The sequence below is a fragment of the Protopterus annectens genome, chromosome 8.part0 (assembly GCF_019279795.1).
Source record: "Protopterus annectens isolate FY-2018-M chromosome 8.part0, PAN1.0, whole genome shotgun sequence".
NCBI classification, from domain to species: domain Eukaryota; kingdom Metazoa; phylum Chordata; order Ceratodontiformes; family Protopteridae; genus Protopterus; species Protopterus annectens.
In genome coordinates, this window is record NC_056741.1 from 743,891,169 (window position 1) to 743,912,211 (window position 21,043).

A 21,043-nucleotide genomic window follows, 5' to 3' on the forward strand; every position below is an offset into this window, starting at 1 on the left:
GTGGTTCTCCCTTCTTTTGGAAATGGTCAGGGTCAGTTATCACAAGTTTCATCACAGACTGGATCTACTCACACAAGAAGAGGGGTGTCTAATACACCCCGACCCTGATCAACTTCAGTTGACAGCCTGGATGATAGGGACTTAATTTTCTTAGGCACCTTTTCACTGAGGATATGCAGTAGGATCTAACAGAGGCAAGAAAGTCTGCTACTAGAAAATCATATATTAGCAAATGGAAAAGGTTTTCTAGTTGGTACCTATAATATAATCAACACCTAGTTTCTTCTCTGGTTTTATAATACTTGTACGAGTTACTATCATATACCATCTCTTTCTCCTCCATCAAGGTTCATTTATCAGCCATTTCAGCATGTTTGCCCATATATCCTTCTCTTTCAAAGCATTCTCATGTCAAAATGTTTTTGAAAAGGGTTTTGCATAACAGGCCACCAAGAAAACAAGTGGCCACTCGTTGGGATCTTTACTTTGTGTTAGAGAAGCTAATACTTGTTCCATTTGAACTAACTAAGCTAGCTGACTTGAGGTTTTTAACATGGAAAACAGTTTTACTTTTTGCCCTAACCTCTGCAAGAAGGTTATCTGAGTTGCACGCTCTAATGATGAGTCAAATCCATCTCATTTTCCATAGAGACAGGGTTTCTTTGAGCACTGATCATTCTTTTATGCCTAAAGTGACGTGCAAGTTTACTTTAAGCCAAACTATCTATCTACTCATTTTCTTACCTGAACCTAAAAATGAGGGAGAAAGGATACTCCATACCTTGGATGTTCACAGACAAAACCTTTCAGTTCTTTGGATCAATTTTTCAATTCTTGTGAAGGTAAAAAGGGAAAACCTGTGTCAAAACAGACTTGTTCTAAATGGATGTCTAAATCTACTACCTTTTGTTATATTCATCACAACAAAAGTATTCCAGGCAGGATCAAGGCTACTCTACCACAGCCTTGGCTTCATCTATGGCTTTTTAGAAAGGGTTGAATTCTAGAAGTATTCTAGAATCTGCAGCTTGGTCCTCTGTACATACTTTTACAAAGCACTATAAACTGGATTACTTTTGTAGGTCTAAAACAGGCTTTTCTAGGACCATTTATCAGAGGCTTATGGCCTCTTCTCCTTCCACCTCCGAAATGTTATAAGCTACTGTAATCTACCTATATGGCTAAGGGTAATGAAGCAGTGATCATTTGAACATTTACTCTTATGTTAAGTTTACTTACACAACTGTATTTGGTACTTAAGTATTATCGCAACCAGAATTTCACGACTGAGGTAATACGCTCGTTAACCTGAAAAGGGAGTGTGGGAGTTAGCGTAAGCTGTTATGTTACATCTTTACTGGGGACAAGTTAGTTTGTCCTAAATTTCAGAAGGTAAACAAATGCGAAAATGTGATTCCTGTTTTGCGTGCTTTACAATTAGTTGGACTGCTGTCGTACTGCAGAAAAGAAGCTTGCAGAGACCTGGAAATGCTTGGCTGGACTGCTGTCATACAACAGAAAGGATTATTTTAAGTGTTAGGATATAATTTTCAAAAGAAAAACATGGAGACCTGGAAATGTTTTTGGTAAATTGTTTATTTTTGAAACTTTAAAACATACCTTAAACTACTATAAATACTATATTGTATGAAACTGTATGAACAGACTTGAAAAGCTAGTGGTATAACGGAGGCTGAAAGTATTTCTATTAAATGATGATGACAGGCGGTACTACGCTAGTCATGTACTGAGAAGTTGACAGTAGTGGTTTATTTTTTTATTCTGATGGTGCTATCCTCATACATAGGCGATACTGTTGCAATGATTTGTGGATGTATTTTAGGCAGCATAGATGTGGATTGTTCTGTTGCTGGTTTACTGTTTTTGTGTGAGGGAAAATTGTCTGCAACTGCCGTCAGCATTGCATCAAAACAGTCTTTTCTGTGCAAGCTGTGTTTCTCAACAGATATATTCCACTAGCTAGGAGTCCAAATGGTGACGTGCAGTACCTCTTTGTCTTTTGTTCCTCCACTTTACGGAACCCCACATTCTCTCTACATGCTGTGTATAAACTCCTGTATCAGGATCCACGAAGTTGCACTTGTGGTTAACTTTGCCATGGGTAAAGCCAGCTTCTTCTAGTTGTTTGCCTTGATAAGCCCGCCATGAGTCAGAGTAAATAGTGCTGCCCTCTTTTATGTATCTTTTATTTTGCTAAATAATGTTGAGGCTGTTCTATCAGCAACTTTTACAAGAAATGTCTTTCTGGTATCCCTACATATCCCTCCAAATATCCACTGTTGAGGGAGGATACAATTAGCATTACTTTTGCAAAGAGTGAATAGACTTTCATCTATTTCGACTAGACACCCTTGTCCTCCGATTTGACACAGACATCCCTTAAGTAGTTACTCCAGTCAATGACAGTCTTGTCAGCCATTTCCAATTCTTTATGACAGAAACTTATTGATGTCAACTGCTTACACCAGCAGTAAATGAAACAGACAGCGGTGGTAAAATTAATATTTCTGCCATCAAACCAATTTCCAGCCTGAACTCCAATATGTTGGTAGTATTTCTCTGAATTGCACTTCCAAAATATTTGTTTTCCAAAGTACAATTTCACTGGATGTCCTGAACAGCATTCCTTACTTGCTGGCATAATTCCGTACTGCTGAAATAGTGCAACTGAGTCCTTCTCTCTCGCTGGCAAATCCCAGAAACTCATGCTGAATATACAAAACTCTTGTGTCACTACACTAAAAGTAAATAAGTACAGAGATGTTATTTCCAAATGTCTTCTACAACTTTGACAACATTTGCTGCCATGAGAAAAGGAATGTGCATTAAGCATACTAGGACTTGGAAATCTAATATGAGATGATGTCAGTAAATGGTATACCTTAACTGAAATATTCATTTCCCATATGGTACAGTGACATTCCTATCTAAATTAAACATTGTGTGATTTTGCATATATTATTGGTACCATTCACACATCGAGACAGAACTGCTATTATTGCGAAAGTCTGGTTGCAGTAAGCCTTTTTTACTACTTGTAGCAACCTTTCTGAATCTCAATACGTTTGTTAAAAGATTCATGCAATTTTTTGCAGTCCTTAGTGCTATATGAATACAATGATAATTTTACTTTCAGTACAACTGATATGAAGAATTTGTTTACAGCTACCCCACGCAACAACGTGCTTGCCTGGTTTCAGAAGCCTTATTGACACACCTCAGTTTAACTCATTCTCATATTTTATTGCTTACAGGCTTTATGGTGGCTGTCTTGAAAAACAATTTAATATTTTTTGAGGGTGAATAATTTAAACTAGGTTAAGGTATTGAGATGGGAATGGTCTCAGACCTTGTTTTTGCTAATATTGTCCTAAGATACTGGGGGGGGGGGTCAAATCTGTTTTCAAATTATAAATTAGATATCTAGAAGATATTTTTATTTTATGGAATGACAATGAAACATTTTTATGTGAATTTTCAATTACTTAAATGCCTCTATTGAATTTTTTAAATTTACACCTACTGCCAACATCTTGAAGAATTACTCCAATCAGAAATACCAGTCTAACATTTACTGGAATGCTGCCTTTTTCAGCATTTACCTTTATGTTTTCACAGTAGCCACCCTCTCTGGCAAAAGAGAATCTTAGGGGACATATGATAAGGCTTTCTTATTAGGCTTCTGATGATGACACCTTTGCATATGAATTGGAGTTTTTAATGTTATTATTTTTGTACAGAGGGCATCTAAGAGCTCTGCTGAACACAATAGCCTTTAAGATTACCATTAAGTAGGGAAGCAGATTCCAATCAATTTTAGCTGGGTTGGAAACTATGCCTGTACTCGTCGACCAAACAGCTATTACTTATATTAGAACTATGGTGAGCTCAATCCAAAAAAGAAATGGTGAGCAGTATTTGATGCTAGCAACTTGCTTTACAGATTAGATGATGTTTCTTTCTTTCTATACAAGTATGGCAAAAAATCTTAAAACTCTTTTTGAGAGTAATAGTAACAGCATCTCCACTGGCACCAGTCCAAGAGGGATGGCAAAGTGCGGGGCACACCCCCAGTGTAGGTTAATTTATTATCCAAAGGTTTATTTAGTATTCTGTAAATATAACCATTTCCCCTTATCCCACTGTAATTTGTGACAATAAGAAATGTAACTATAATTCCGGGGACTGTGCAGCTTCATACTTCCTTATCCTGTATTACATTCTACATAGGTAAAACTGACAGCTTTAACAATGAAAATATACAAGCATATTAACTCTGTTAGGAGGAAAGACTTGAATAATGCTTTACACAGGCATTCCATGAATTGTGTGATTTTTAAAAGAGTTTTTATTTTGTGTTTTAGAAAATATGCTGCTTTTAAATAGGGGAAGTTTGTGGGAAGCTAAATTAGACAACAGAAGGCTTTACTTGCACATGTTGTAAAATACTATGCAACATCCTGGAAGGCAGTCTGTCCAGTGGTAGTGTTTTAAAAATTATGCTGCAAAATTATGATCACAATTTTTTTTCATTTTTTTTTGATTTTATAATGTTACCAGGATTAACTGTATGTGAAGCCGCAGTGGTGCAGCGGTAGCATTGTCACCTCACAGCAAGAGGTTCTCCTGTTCGATTCTTGGCTGGAGTGCCTTCTGTGTGGAGTCTGCATGTCCTCCCTGCAGTCAAGTGGCGTTCGAAAGATATGCGTGAATGGGCGTGTCTTCGTTGAAGGTTGGGCGTCGGGCTGGCACCTCGGCACCATAAAAATCTACTGCCAATCATTAGCGGACCGAAGTTCCGCTGTGGCGACCCCTAACCGGGAAAAGCTGAAAGAACAACAACAACCACCTATATTAACCATATGTGGTGTCTTTAAATTATTAAAAAAATATATTTTTGATTGGAGATTATGCATCACATGACAGTTAAATACTTATTTATGAAAGCGGCACTTGTAAATTTCACTAGATTCTGAAAAAGTTCTATTCTACTGATTTTAGAACAAAAGCACTTAAACTTTTAATTAAATTTCCTGTTTGGTATATTTGCCTTTGGTTGAGGTTTTCTTCTTGTGAAGGGTAGATCATGTCTATTTAATCTAATAAACTTCTTTGAAATGGTTATGGAAATTGTACACGGTGGTCATGTAATGCATGTGGTGTATTTTGACCTGGCCAAAACCTTTGATACCATTTCCTATGCTGGCATCACACAAAAGCTAAATGCTTTTAAAAAGGCTCATACATAGTATGACACACAGCAAACTGGCAGTAAGACAGAACCCACACAATAAAAGTTTCAGGTGTCTCATTAGAAATTATGCAACTGACCAGTGGTGTCCCTCATGGCTTGGTGCTGGAAACCTCTCCTTTTGGTACTTACTTCTCAAATATCAAAGCAGACAACCAAGACCACTGGCTAATAACATTTGTAGATGGCTGCAAATGGGGGTTGTTGCTAAGCTATCCTATGACACCCTCCCTAGTAAACTCTTGGCATACTAAAGATACTTCTAGTAGACAACTGTCATCATCTTCATACTGCATACACAGCATACAACTGCAAAATTAATATGCAGTCAGGGGAACCTATGTACTTGGGTTGATAGCTCCTTCACTTTTGATGATCATGTGACAATGGTCATCAGGAAATCCTTTTATACAGCCCAGCTAATTGCCAAAGGAATATCATCAAGGTCTAAAGAGGTAATCACTCCACTGCACTCATCATTAATCAGACCAATTATCGAGTAGAATGTCCCCTTTCAGATGCATCTTACTAAATATATCAAACAATCAGAAGGATCCCAAAGCTTCCTAACCAAAAAAAAAATCACAGGCTTACAGTCTCTGAGCTACCAAGGGAAGCTAGAAGCACTATCCCTTTATTCGGTGTCTTGTGGACTTTGGAATTAGATCTTCTCTCTTGCTTAGCATGCCAGTGGGAACCCTATTGCTGTGGACCTACTGTATCTCTGCAAGTCCAATATCTCCACCAGTATTAGAACCGAGGACCTAAATATTCACAAGCAGATAAAAAACAATGTGGAATCTCCTAAACACCTAGAATAAATTTTCCCTGAATGTTACATATTGTGGTGCACTATCTTCCTTTAAACGTAACCTAAATGACTAGAGGAGTATCTACACATTTACTGCAGAATTGACTGGTCTGAACTTCCTCCTACAAAAAGAAGGAGGGTGCTGGGAAGGTGTGAATGTTAATAAGACTCAGTGGCTTTTAAAATGTCTGTAAATTTATGAATCTATGAATCAACAAAATACAGGCATAATAAGAATTTAAGGCTCAATACATTAACAGTTAACTGCAGCCATTTAATGAGACAGCAATCACATTAGAAGGATATATAACATGAAGGGACAGACACTGTAAACAGATGAGGTATATTTATAACACATAACAAATGCAATCCGCTCAGAACATTACTAACTTATCTGTATGCTAATGAATTAATGGAGTCATTGTTGAGTTTGAAACCAAAGCAATGCAGTGAGCAGTTTCTGCAGAATGGTTTATCAATAGTAGAGGAGAAAAGCAGCTACTGAAGATATAGCCAAAGATGCTTTACATTGCTTTATTTATAGATTTTTATAATTACATCTCAGAAATCAAAGACTTTTATAATTTATATTTGCTCTCCTTAACTTTGTTCTGCAAAATGGCACCTCTTCTGTGAAACAAACAGTACATCTACCACGCAGTACCATGCAGTATGGGTAGCTGTCAGGTAATAAAACTGCCTTGTGCTGAGCAAGTTGGTAGACTTATCTGAATTCCCTTATCTCATCTGACACCTTTCCACCTGATGCTCTCAGCCACTTAACATGGGCTGCTCTGAGCAGCTTGAATGTCTGCACATTACGTCTTCACAGGATGATAGCAAATTATTTCCCAGCCCAGGAGACATGCTTCTTGTTTGAACCCTACCTTGGTCACCAAAATGTGGCATAAAGCATGTTTGAGCGTGATAATATCAGACTGGATGAATAACAGCACAACCTGCCATGATATATACATTAACACAACGATAAACACTGTCTCCTCCTGTCTGGTATGGATTATCACTGTATGCCTCCCAGCCCACTCACCTGGGTGCAGACAAGAGGCTTTTCTCCAAGCTTCGTTTTACTGGAATAAGCTTAATGATTTATTTATTTGATATTTGTTGACCAGGTTGGTCCAGCTGGGACAGAGCTCTTTTTCAGTGGAGACCCAGGGAGAAAAGTTCCACAGTAAATACATACAATAAAGTTGACTTAGTATTCAATAATAAAACAAGAAACATACATAGAATAAAGCAGTTAAAAATACGTGGAAATAAGAATCAACATTATAGCATGTGTAGGTAACAATGCAGAGTACAAGAATACATATGGTTATAACTATAGGGCAAACACGATTGATAAGAGTTTAGGTACAAATAATAAAGGATTACTAAGTTTATTCATTTGACTGTTTAAGTCATACCAGAGACAAGATAAACTAGCATAGTAAGAAAGAAGAAGAGGTTAAGTAACAAAAAGAATACTGAAAGAGAATAGAGGCAAAGATGAAGGAGAGATAATTTACAAATTAAAGAAAAAGAGTGTTAAGGAAAAAAAATAGAGATGCTTTTCCTGGACAGGGCAATGATTCTTTAGCCATTTTGTCATGTGGCAGGTGTGTCACTATTAGTGTTCTAGGTGACCAGTACTAGTACTTGTACTACTTACAGGTTAGTGTCATAGTACACTTTACTATGATTGCATTTCAGATTATATCTATTTATTTACCTTTTGTTGACATGTTAGCCACACTAGGCTAGTGACCTCTTTTCATATCTATCATTTGTTTCAGTATTATAACATCACTACAATTCCAATTATGTTTCAGTTACACTGCCTTTTACTCACCATTACATCTGTAACGTAGGTTAGACCAAATTATGTTTTCCTGAGAAAAGCAGAAAACTCCCAGACGTCCTCCCCTCATTGATGTGTCAATAATAACTCCAGAATCAGCTACCAAGCCTGGACCTTCATACAACTTGACTCTACAAAGACAAAAGAAAGTTAAGGATCAATTTGTACATGTTAAGAACTTAAATGGTGATGTTCCTTTATTTGCAGAAGTCAGGTTATAACAAATGATAGTTTAAAACAAAAAGGTTGTGACTACTGTATATTTGAGAGATACAGGCAATAAAGATAATGTACTCCAGGATTTCTGCTTACCATATCAAAAACAGAATTATTTAGCTGCACTATCTAGGCATCAGAGAGCATTTGCACACTGAAAAACTACTAAATGCAGATGCAAAGTTTGCCCTATGTTTCACTAAGAGAGGACAAAGGACACACCTCATGCAGCTTCAGTAAAGCACCTTGAGACAGTAACATTGAGTGATACATACCTTTCAAGAAGGAACAACCAGGGAAGTAACTTCACAGCAAGAAGACCAAGAACACTAAATATAAACATGGCATTAGCATGATCTTTCAAACTAGTGATATTTATCTTTTAGGGCTAGAAATGTATAAATAGTAGTAGAGCCCTGTTTTATTTATTTTTCTTCAATAAAGTATTATTAAGCAAAGATTCAGACAACCAATAAACACAAATATAAAACATAAACCATATACATCCGCACCCCCAGTACAATGCCCATGCAGAAGTTAAAAATTCAACTCCTGAAAGCAGTAGAGCCCTGTTTTATTTATTTTTCTTCAATAAAGTATTATTAAGCAAAGATTCAGACAACCAATAAACACAAATATAAAACATAAACCATAGACATCCACACCCCCAGTACAATGCCCATGCAGAAAAAGTTAAAAATTCAACTCCTGAAAGTAGTAGAGCCCTGTTTTATTTATTTTTCTTCAATAAAGTATTATTAAGCAAAGATTCAGACAACCAGTAAACACAAATATAAAACATAAACCATAGACATACGCACCCCCAGTACAATGCCCATGCAGAAGTTAAAAATTCAACTCCTGAAAGTAGTAGAGCCCTGTTTTATTTATTTTTCTTCAATAAAGTATTATTAAGCAAAGATTCAGACAACCAATAAACACAAATATAAAACATAAACCATAGACATCCGCACCCCCAGTACAATGCCCATGCAGAAAAAGTTAAAAATTCAACTCCTGAAAGTAGTAGAGCCCTGTTTTATTTATTTTTCTTCAATAAAGTATTATTAAGCAAAGATTCAGACAACCAATAAACACAAATATAAAACATAAACCATAGACATCCGCACCCCCAGTACAATGCCCATGCAGAAAAAGTTAAAAATTCAACTTCTGAAAGTAGTAGAGCCCTGTTTTATTTATTTTTCTTCAATAAAGTATTATTAAGCAAAGATTCAGACAACCAATAAACACAAATATAAAACATAAACCATAGACATACGCACCCCCAGTACAATGCCCATGCAGAAGTTAAAAATTCAACTCCTGAAAGTAGTAGAGCCCTGTTTTATTTATTTTTCTTCAATAAAGTATTATTAAGCAAAGATTCAGACAACCAATAAACACAAATATAAAACATAAACCATAGACATCCGCACCCCCAGTACAATGCCCATGCAGAAAAAGTTAAAAATTCAACTCCTGAAAGTAGTAGAGCCCTGTTTTATTTATTTTTCTTCAATAAAGTATTATTAAGCAAAGATTCAGACAACCAGTAAACACAAATATAAAACATAAACCATAGACATACGCACCCCCAGTACAATGCCCATGCAGAAGTTAAAAATTCAACTCCTGAAAGCAGTAGAGCCCTGTTTTATTTATTTTTCTTTAATAAAGTATTATTAAGCAAAGATTCAGACAACCAATAAACACAAATATAAAACATAAACCATAGACATCTGCACCCCCAGTACAATGCCCATGCAGAAGTTAAAAATTCAACTCCTGAAAGTAGTAGAGCCCTGTTTTATTTATTTTTCTTTAATAAAGTATTATTAAGCTAAGATTCAGACAACCAATAAACACAAATATAAAACATATACCATAGACATCCGCACCCCCAGTACAATGCCCATGCAGAATAAGTTAAAAATTCAACTCCTGAAAAATTCTGCATGTTACAGATCCAAAGTTATGCTATGTCTGTACATGTAGAACACATTTTCTTAGTACTATGAACCTTTGTGCTTGGATTTCTCAATAATAACTTCTCAGTGCTATTCTTTGTATGTTAGAAATGCATGAAAATAAAAAAAACAAAACATTTATTATTCATACTTTCCACCCCCTCTGAAATTTTGACCAGGAGGGCCTTTCACTAGATAAAAATTGATACCCCTAGATCTGATTGGCCTTTCCTTTTTAAGTGGTCTAATATGGAGTGGCACCCATTCATTTCCGATTTTTTTCTTTTGTTTTTTTTTTAATTTCCGCACTGTTAGAGCTGACATCATGTGCGCAATGACGTCAGCTCCGTCAGGGCTACCAGCCTGTCAGAATTGTGTTCAAGGAGCTCACGCATTTCCGGCTGGCCTGGCTGCTCAAATGCGAGCGGGAACAGCAACAAATGGTTGCTGTACAGTACTATGGATCACATATTGGACCTGGTCATCACCAACATGGGCGAAAGGTGTTCCATACTGGAGGTCAACCCGTCACTGGTTAGATCAGATCATAAACTAATCACCCTGGATGTCCACACCCCACCACCACCCCCTACCAAGGAAACCACAGTGAAAACTTTTCTAAAGCAAACTTCAGCTTACTTAAGGCAGAGATAGTAAGTTTCACAGCCCCCACGCTAAAGGATACCACTGTCCAAGATGCAGAATCCTTTACAATTGCACTCTATGAGCACCTACAAGGATGAATGGATCATGCCATCCCTAACAAAACCAAGACTCACTCCCCTAAGAGAAGGAAACCAGTCTGGTGGACCCTTGCCATAAACAGGTTATACAACAAAAGGAGGAAACTAGTTCAGAAAAACAGCAAATCCCAAGAAGGAAAGACATCCCTGATCAGTATCAGTAAGAAACTAAGGTCCCTCTTAAAATCATCTAAGGCTAACTTTGAAAGAAAAATAGCCAAGGATTCGAAAGATAACCACAAAGCCTTCTTTAGCTATGTCAAGAATCTTAGTGGCAACTCGCAGATATGCTCTGAGCTAGTGCAAAATAGCACAAAATATACTGAACCTACTGATATTGCCAACATCCTGGCAGATAGATTCACAAACTTCACCTCCCTCTCACCTTCAAAAGGGCCCACAACAATACCAGAAAAGTGTAGTGTCCTGGAAATCACAGAAGCACAGGTAAAAACAGCCCTTTCAAAAGCCAAAAACACAGCATCAGTGGGGCCAGATGGTGTCCCAGGCTGCGTCTTGCACGAACTACAGAACAAACTAACCCCCCCACCTAAACACGCTGTTCAATCTCAGCCTCTCCATAGGCTACATACCCATAGAATGGCGCACAGCAACGGTTATTCCGCTCCACAAAGGAGGGGCCACAACTGACCCTGGTAACTATCGCCCCATAAGCTTGGCTAGCCTGGTCTGCAAGGTTATGGAGCACATCATCATGGAACTCATTAACAAAGACACTGGGAACCTCCAAACATTTGACTTGCCCCAGTTTGGCTTTGTCAAGGGCAGATCATGCCTACTAAACCTGGTTGACTTCTTCGAGACAGTCACCAAGGCCATAGACGAGGGAAAGGTGGTTCACACAGCCTACCTTGATCTCGCCAAGGCGTTCAACACCATTCCTCACTCGGGTATTATAGAAAAACTCACCAGCCTGAACATAAACCCCTATGTAAGATGGGTTGCCAACTGGCTTACAGACAGAACTCACACAGTAAGAAAAGCGGGCTCCAGATCCGACTCTAAACCAGTCACAAGTGGTGTCCCGCAAGGCTTGGTTCTGGGACCCCTACTGTTCGGCATATATTTCTCAGAAGTACAGGCAAACACAGGAGGACTATGGCTAACCAAGTTCGCCAATGACTGCAAACTGGGAGCCATAATTGACTCTCCGACTGACACGGACATCCTTCAAAAAGGCCTTACTGAGACAGACACCTGGTGTCAAAGTCATGGCCTCAAGCTAAATGCCAAAAAATGCATAGTCATCCCATTTGGGAAAAAACAAAACACTCACGAATTACCACATAGGCGGCAGCCCCCTTAATACAGAAGAGGTAATAAGAGATCTGGGGACCCAGGTAGATAGTAATCTCTCCTTTGACAATCATATTGCCAAAGTAGTTAATAAATCCTTTTATGTGGCCCATCTAATTACTAAGGGGTTCGCATCTAGAAATAAAGAGGTTATAGTGCCCCTCTACTCATCACTCATCAGACCCATCATAGAGTACAATGCCCCATTTGCGATGTACCTCACAAGACACTTCCAACAGCTGGAAAGACCACAAAAGCACCTCACCAAGAGGATTACTGGCCTCAAACATATGTCCTATGCAGCCCAACTGAAAAAACTCCAGCTGTACTCAGTGACATATCAGTTACTCAGAGGTGATCTCTGCCTGACTTACAAAGCCATGTCCAACTCAGAATTGATGGACATGCTCCACCTAAAGAAATCCAAGTCACTGCAAGCCAAGCACTCTAGTGAGCTAAACCTCACCACAACAATAAATGGAACATGCTGGAGGGATAGATTCCTGTCACAGAGACTCGTCATGCTTTGGAACAAAATCCCTAACTACATTAGGCAGAGCCCCTCACTAACACTCTTCAACAGAAGCCTTGACGAGTGGATGGGTAACAGAAAATACACCCCTGGGATCACTTTACTGGCTCTGTTTGACAGAGGCTCAGTTAATTAATCAATGGGGTGGCAAAAGCCGACACACTCTGGCTAGGCTTATACATGCCCTTGGGCAGATAGCCTAGTACCTACCTATGAACCTATTATACTCTGTGGAGGAACTTCAGGAACAGCAATTGCTCTTACAGCACTATGGAAACTAACTTTCAGAATCTGCAGCAGATTCCAAGTAAGGAGACAAGTGGGAACTGCAATTCAGACTCCACGTAAGGAAACTAACTCTGGTGTGTGTGTGTGTGTGTGAAAATGCCCCCCATTAATATACCTGGTGTGGTGAGAAGTGAGAAATGAGTTCACTAAATGATAGCCATTAAGATGCAGTCTTCCAATTTTTCAGGAAGCTGCTGATTTGGCATAGTAGTATGTTGCTATGACTGTAGTGCATATGGTCCTGGGTTCAAGACTTGCCAGAGAAATGCATGGTGGTAACACAACATTTTATTCTAGCAACTTTACAAAATTATACAACCAATGTTTAAAATGTGTCCCTGGTAAGTCCCTAGCCACCACCACTTGTGAGCTTTGTACAGTTTTTTTGTGCAACGAGTTGAGAGCTATGGTGAGAAGTGAGAGATGAATTTGTATTCCCCCATTATTGGCTTTGTTTGTACAGTTTTTTTGTGCTAAGAGGTTGAGAACTATGGTGAGAAACGAGAACTGAATTTGTATTCCCCCATTACTGGCTTTGTCCAGGTTTTTTGTGCTAAGAGGTTGAGAGCTATAGTGAGAACTGAATTCACTAAATGATAGCCATTAAGTTTCAGTCTTCCTATTTTTCAGGAAGCTGCTGATTTGGCATAGTGGTATGTTGCTCTGACTGTAGTGCATAGGGTCCTGGTTCAAGACTTACCAGTAAAATGCATGGTGGTAACGCAACATTTTATTTTAGCAACTTTACAAAATTAAACAAGCAATGTTTAAAATGTGCCCCTGGTTTTTGACCTTTTGCCCCCCCCCCCCCACAAAAATGAAATTGAAAATAAGTGCGAGAAGCTGCGCAAGATATCTATGGCTTACACTACTGTCATTTTATTTATAGTGTGGGTGTGGAAGTAGACTTTTATGATGGAAATGTTCTGAACTGGGTAGTTTTTGTCATTATTGGTTCATGCATTTTGATTCATTGTCTACAGTACAGCCTACTGGAAAAATGTCCAAACAATAAATTTAAAATACGATCTAACAAGTTAAAAAGTGTGTTGTATTATACAAGGAATGTAATTTAATAAAGTCAGGAAGGTATATCAAAGAAAAGAACACATTTATGTTTCTTGTTTTGTGTGCAAGGGGCCAATGATTTGAAAACAGCCCAAAGGTAATCTTTATCCACCACTGGCCAGATGCATTTGAATGTGGTGTGGGTTTCAATGCTGTTACGATGAATGTGAGTTTCAAGGGCAGAGAAGTTTTTATTGTGAGACAGTATTGCTTTGTTTACCAGATGTCTATTAGTGTTTGTGCATTGTTGTGCTGTAAAATGTAAAAATAAAATCCAAATAATCATTGTAGATGTAAAGCAGTATGCACACATTAGTGTTTATGGTAAATGGGGTGAAACAGACAGGTAATGGGACATTGGAATGGCTGCAGGGTGACTCTGGTGCAATATTATGTTTATCTGTTCTTCAGTTTGCATTTGAAAGTTGGTATCCCACAATTCCATTGGAGTGGGTGGGGTTACGTAATTATGCATGCAAATTAGATGTTAATCAGCATACAGATTTGTACCTATTTTTCATCGGCCTTGTCCAGATTTTTGATGTTTCCAGGTTGAGAGGTATGATTAGGGTCCTTGTCTCTAGCAAGACACCAAAGGATGACTGTTCCACTTTGCTAGGTTTGATTTCCTTATGTTTGATTTCTGAGTCACCCACCCTTTTCCACTTTGTTAGGTATGATTTCCTTATGTTTGGTTTCTGAGCCACTCTCATTATATGTACCATGTTGTCTGAAGAAGTGTATCTGGATGAGACAAATGTTAAATCACCCACGGTGAAATGAGTTCTGAAACTGGGGTATAGTCAGGAACCTTTCTTCTGTGTCAAGAATTTAATTCACTGAAGTAACAGCATTGGCTGTACCATTGCCAGAGTTAGCAGGAAGGGGAAATAATGTTATCTGGATCAAAAGGGGGCTATTATAAGCATTTTGGTCTCTCCTCCTTTATCTTCAGTGGTACGCTGAGGATCACATGGATCAGACATTTCAGAATGAAAGCATAAAGAAATAGTCCTACCCACGGAATGGGGAAGGCATCTACAGTGGATATACAAAGTTTACACACCCCTGTTAAAATGCCAGGTTTTGTGATATAAAAAAAATGAGACCACAGTAAATCATTTCAAAACGTTTCCGACCTTTAATGTGACCTATAACCTGTATAATTCAATTAATTCTGTTAGGGGAAAAATATAGAAAATAAAAAATGTACAATACGCTGGTTGCATAAGTGTGCATACCCTTAAACTAATACTTTGTTGAAGCACCTTTTGATTTAATTACAGCATTCAATCTTCTTGGGTAGGAGTCTATCACCATGGCACATCTTGACTTGGCAATATTTGCCCATTCTTCCTTGCAAAAGTGCTCCAAATCTTTCAGATTGTGACAGCATCTCTTGTGCACAGCCCTCTTCAGGTCACCCCACAGATTTTCTATTGGATTTAGCTTTGGCTGGACCATTCCAAAACTTTAATTTTCTTCTGGTGACGTGATTCTTTTATTGATTTAGATGCATGCTTGGGGTCATTGTCGTGTTGTAATGTGAAATTCCTTTTCATCTTCAGTTTTCTAGTAGACGCCTGAAGGTTTTGGGCCAAAAGTGACTGGTATTTGGAAATGTTCATAATTCCCTCCACCTTGTCTAAAGGCCCAGTTCCAGCTGAGGAAAATCAACCCCAAACCATGAAACTGCCACTATCATGCTTCACTGTGGGGATGGTGCTCTTTTGGTGATGTGAAGTGTTGTTTTGGCGCCAAACTTACATTTTGGAATTGTGGCCAAAAAGTTCAACCTTGTTCTCATCAGACCATAACACATTATCCCACATGCTTTTGGGAGACTTGATGCATTGTTTTGCAAATTTTAGCTGGACCTGGATGTCTTTCTGTGTAAGAAAAGGCTTCCGTCTTGCAATCCTACCCCATAGTACAGACATATGGAGAATACGGGAGATTGTTGTCACATGTAGTACACAACCAGTACTTGCCAGAAATTCCTGCAGCTCCTACAGTGTTGCTGTGGATCTCTTGGCAGACTCCGTGACAAGTTTTCATCTGGTCTTTTCATCAATTCTGGAGGGACATCCAGTTCTTTGCAACATCACTATTGTCCCATATTTTCTCCACTTTTTGGTGACTGTCTTCACTGTATTCCATGGTATAGCCAATGCTGTGGAAATTTTTTTGTACCCTTCTCCTGACTGATACCTTTCAAAAATGAGATCCCTTTGATGCTTTGCAAGCTCTCTGCGAACCATGGCTTTTGCTGTAGCAAGCAACTGAGTAAATGACAGGAAAGTTCTACTAGGACAGCTGAACTTTATTTGGGGTTAATCAGTCTCTCTAAATGATGGCAGGTGTGTACCCAAGAAGATGAATGCTGCAATTAAATCAAAAGGTGGTTCAACAAAGTATTAGTTTAAGGGTGTGCACACACAACAAAGTATTAGTTTAAGGGTGTGCACACACTACAAAGTATTAGTTTAAGGGTGTGCAGATTTATGCAACCAGCGTATTGTACATTTTTTTTTTTATATTTTTCCCCCTAATGGATTTGCTTGGTTTTCAATTGAATTGTCCAGGTCATAGGTCACAGTAAAGGTGGGAAAAGTTTTGAAATAATTTATTGTAGTCTCTTTTTTATATCACACAAACCAGGCGTTTTAACAGTGGTGTGTAAACTTTTAATATCCACTGTATTTTCCAGGTGCTTGGAGATTCTATCTTGTAGCAAACCTTTTTGACTTGACCAGAGGAAACAAAAATGTCTTTTTCTGGCACATCCCACCAATGGGTTAGATTGGAAAACACATATCTTCTCAGCATACATGAAGGTTTGACTATGACCTGCTCAGCCAGTCTGATATAGCATATTCCTGTGATGACACGTAAGATGCCTGCAGGGTCATTTTTACATTTTGAGCTATTCCCCAAGCTTACATTGCCAACCCACAAAATATGTAAGAATGGATGCCCCACCCCCATTTATGTCCCACATCACTGTGATGTTGTCTGTAAGGATGTGCAAGGTACCCCTTGTCCAAACCCACTTGAAGGCTGTTCATAGTAATACTACAGCCATCATTTATTTTATATTTATGTTTTTTTGCTTATATTGGCAGTCCACATTACTCTGGATCCTCCGATAATCCATATAAGCCCCCATATGATATCCAAGGAGTCTGTGGTGAGGGTCTGGGTCTTCTGGGCAAGTGTGAAAGATGCTCCTGGTTTGAAGGGTACCTGAATTTTCCAGTAAATTATCTATTTTTTTTGATAAATTGTGAAAAATTTGATGCTGACCTCTAGAGGTAATGAATACTGACACCATCTGTTTCTGTGGTACCACTGCAGTGTCCTCATATGCAGCTCTGCTGCTTAAACAATCAGGAATCAAAATAATAGATACTTGTTATCCTGAGGAATTCCTTTACTATTGCAGAATCCCTCTCTAATGTGGTTTGGAGGACATGATGCGAAAAGGAGATTTTATCTTTAGGCAGGAAGTCTTTTTGCTGTTCTGTGTTCATCGAGGGCCTGTAGGAAGACTACTTTTCTCACAGAAGTCAGATGAGATTTGGGTAGCAAGAGAAAGAAATCCAGCTACTTGAAACATTACAGGGAAAACTGTAAGTCCTTTAGACTATATTCTGAAGAACCTGCCTTGATCAGGCACTCATACAGGTAAGGGTGGATGTGTATGTTCTTGATCGTGCAAAAGGCAATTATTGGAACCAGGCATTTTGGGTACAAGTATAGGAGTCAAAGGGCAAGGAAGTGAACTGCTAGTATCCCTCCCTTTTAAACCTTAGAAACCTTCTCTATATCTTTGTTATGGGCATGTAAGGGTAAGCATCCTTTAGATCCTAGATTAACATAAAGGTTTGAGTGAGTACACAAGGCAATAGGCTTTGCCGGGCAAGCATTTTAAAATTTTCGACTATTACATATTTTCTTAATCTTGAAATGTCTTGAATATATCTCCAGCTACCTTTCTTTTTGGGCACTAGAATTACTTTTGAGTAAAATCCTGTGCCATCCTTTTCTACTGACATATTTTCTTTGTCTCACTGTCAGAGCAGGTCCTCAAAGAAGGGTGGAAATAAATGAGCTTGTTCTCTTGAAACAGGTGGGACACCTATACATTTTGGTTTGCTTAAGAACTGCAATTTAAAACCCTTCCCAGAATGCTTAGGGCCCACTGGCCCAAGGTTATCTTCCCTCACTCCTCTACTAATAGAACCAAATGGACACCTATTTGTCAGGAGGAGCACTGATGGGTGCTCTGTATTATGGGTAGGGAGAGCTCGATGGGATTTTCTGAGAAGAAAGATGCAGTTTGAGTCCTAGATGTTCCTTCTGAGGGTTGTGGCCTGTCCTCATACACTGCTTGTCATTCTTTTCTGTATCTTGGCTTATTTCATTTCTGATGTTTTCCTTTCTTTGGTTTGGGGAACAGGGGCCAAGATTCCTGCTGAATTCTGAAGCTTGGGAAAGAAAAAAAAATGCTGGCTCAACTGCACGGTCTTTCCCCTTTTCTCCAGTTTCTTGCATATGTTCTCAGCTGGGGGTCTGAAGGGGAGTCCATATCTAGGGGCATAAAGGAGCCCTGACTTCACATGATCTAGCAGGGGCTGTGTTCTCACCCAGGCATGTCTCTGCATCACTGATCCTGTAGTTGCTGCCTTGTGTGATACATTTTGTGTACTGTACCACACTTTGTGGAGTGCTTTGCCCTCTGGGAAGAAAGGCTACATAAGTCAAACATGTCCTAATCCAGGTTCTTATCACTGCCTTAGTTTTCAGCTTGCCAAGAAGGGATTCCTGTATCTTACACACTTCCTTCTGATGGTTCAGGACTCTTAGGTCCACAGTGGCAGATGTGTAAGCTTTCCTCCCAAAGTGGTTGAGAATTCTGCTTTCCCTATAAATGGGAATGGGGTTCTTGGATGCAGCTGTAGATGATTCCTTGGTGGAATCCTGGGACAATACTACTGGATCAGTTAAATATGTCCTGTAAAGGAAACTGTGATAATTACGTACCTTATAAGACTGGTCATGTTTCCTTGAAGCAGAGGGAAGGAAATCAGGTTGCAATGATGCACTGATGAATGCATCATCAATGCCATCTATGACTGAAGCAACTGCAGTTGGTTTCTACTCGGATAGGCCTATGAATGCACCCCTTCACATTCCTTTATAATTCTTTCTTCATTCCAAGAAGACTGTCTCCAAATTACAGATCTTCTAGTGATGAAGGAGAGGACAGGTTGCCCTCAGTGCATCAGTGTCACATACATTGGGGGGGGGGGGTTGTGGTGCAGTTGGCCGACATTGGTCATCTGGAATATCTGTATCCATGACTTAAGCAGGGTCAAGCCTTCTTTTCTTAGAAGAAACCCCTGCTACCTCTGACATTTCCAGTGTTGAAACATTAAGCAAGCTCTTGAAGCCCTGAGCTGGATAAATCTTTGGACTGGCTCCTTACTGTAAATTCAAGAGTCATAAGTACAAGACCTAGAAATATGAAACAACAAAGTACAGTTTTGTACCTACCATAAATGTAGATGTTCGAGGATTCCATTGCTGCAGTCCTTACTATTGGGTATAGTCCGCGTCCAGTCGGCCCGAATACCAGAGTATAAGGCTGACGTCGGTCAGGGCGCATTAGACTGACGTCAGTACGTCAGGGTACTAATGCGCATGACCGATGTCATATCCTCAGTCTTTTCTTGCCCCAGATGTCAGAAGACCCTAAAAAGACAAGGCCCAAAATACCTGCACCAAAAACATGAACAATATATACAAGAATATATACAAAAATATAAGCATGTAAACTCACCTACACAACCACCCCTAAACACAGAGGGCAAGGAGGGAGGTATTGGACTGCAGCAATGGAATCCTCGAACATCTACATTTATGGTAGGTACAAAACTGTACTATGTTCTTCGTTTCCCATTGCTGCAGTCCTTACTATTGGGTAGAATCCCAAAGCAGAGGTAAGGGAGGATGGCAAATCATAAAAAAGTAGGAGCTGACAACATGCCTTGCAAAACAGCTGTGGCAAAACCAGCCCTAGACTTAGAATAGATAGGAAGGTGATAATGCTTAGAGAAAGTATGCACTGAACTCCAAGTAGCTGCTTCCAAAATATCCTTAGTTGCCACCCCCCTTAGAAATGCTGTTGAAGTGGCAGTAGCCCTAGTGGAATGAGGCCTAATCCCAGCTGGAATCTCCTTGCCATGATGGGAATAACAAAATGCAATGCAAAAGCCAATCCACCTAGAAATAGTTTGTTTTGACACAGGCTTGCCCTGTGAACTCAAAGCAAAAGAAACAAACAACTGCTGAGACTGCCTAAAATCCTTAGTCCTGCTTAAATAATAACGCAATTGCCTGTGTACATCTAAAGTGTGCAAAATCTTTTCCCTTTATTTTGAGGGTCTGCATAAAACGTAGGCAAATGAATAGTTTGGTTTAAAGCCACACTAGAAACCACCTTAGGCATAAAGGAAGGATTAGTGCGTAATGATACCCTATCCTTATGGAAAATCAAAAGGGCTCTACTGCCATAAGGGCCTGCAACTCAGACACCCTTCTTGCAGAAGTAATAGCCAACAGAAAAGCAGTCTTCCATGACAAGTATTTCAATTCAGCAGTAGCTGCAGGCTCAAAAGGTTGTAGAGTAAGTTTTTCCAACACAAAATTGAGATCCCAAGCAGGAGTAGGAGCTCTACGTGGGGTCTTATATTCTTTGCACCACTAAGAAACTGCTTGAACAAAGGATGCGAAAACAAAGGTGGGTCACAATCATAGTGAGCTGAAATTGCTGCAGCATGAATCTTAATGGAAGAGAAGGACAAACCTTGTCCAATAACTCAGTAAGATATTGAAGAGCCACACTCAAATTAGGCTCAGAAATCTCCAAATTCTTTGCTGTACTCCAAAATAAAAATCTC

The 21,043-nt window shown here is 39.1% G+C and overlaps 1 protein-coding gene across 2 annotated transcripts in view; it reads right to left on the reverse strand.

The window, feature by feature from the left end:
- THBS3 (thrombospondin 3) overlaps positions 1-21,043 on the reverse strand; it is a 948,644-nt gene that overhangs the window by 38,644 nt on the left and 888,957 nt on the right. For both annotated transcript variants that reach the window (XM_044080201.1, XM_044080202.1), the window contains exon 22: positions 7,936-8,075. In XM_044080201.1, coding sequence (XP_043936136.1) covers positions 7,936-8,075 — 140 coding nt within the window. The remainder of the gene's footprint in view (positions 1-7,935; positions 8,076-21,043) is intronic.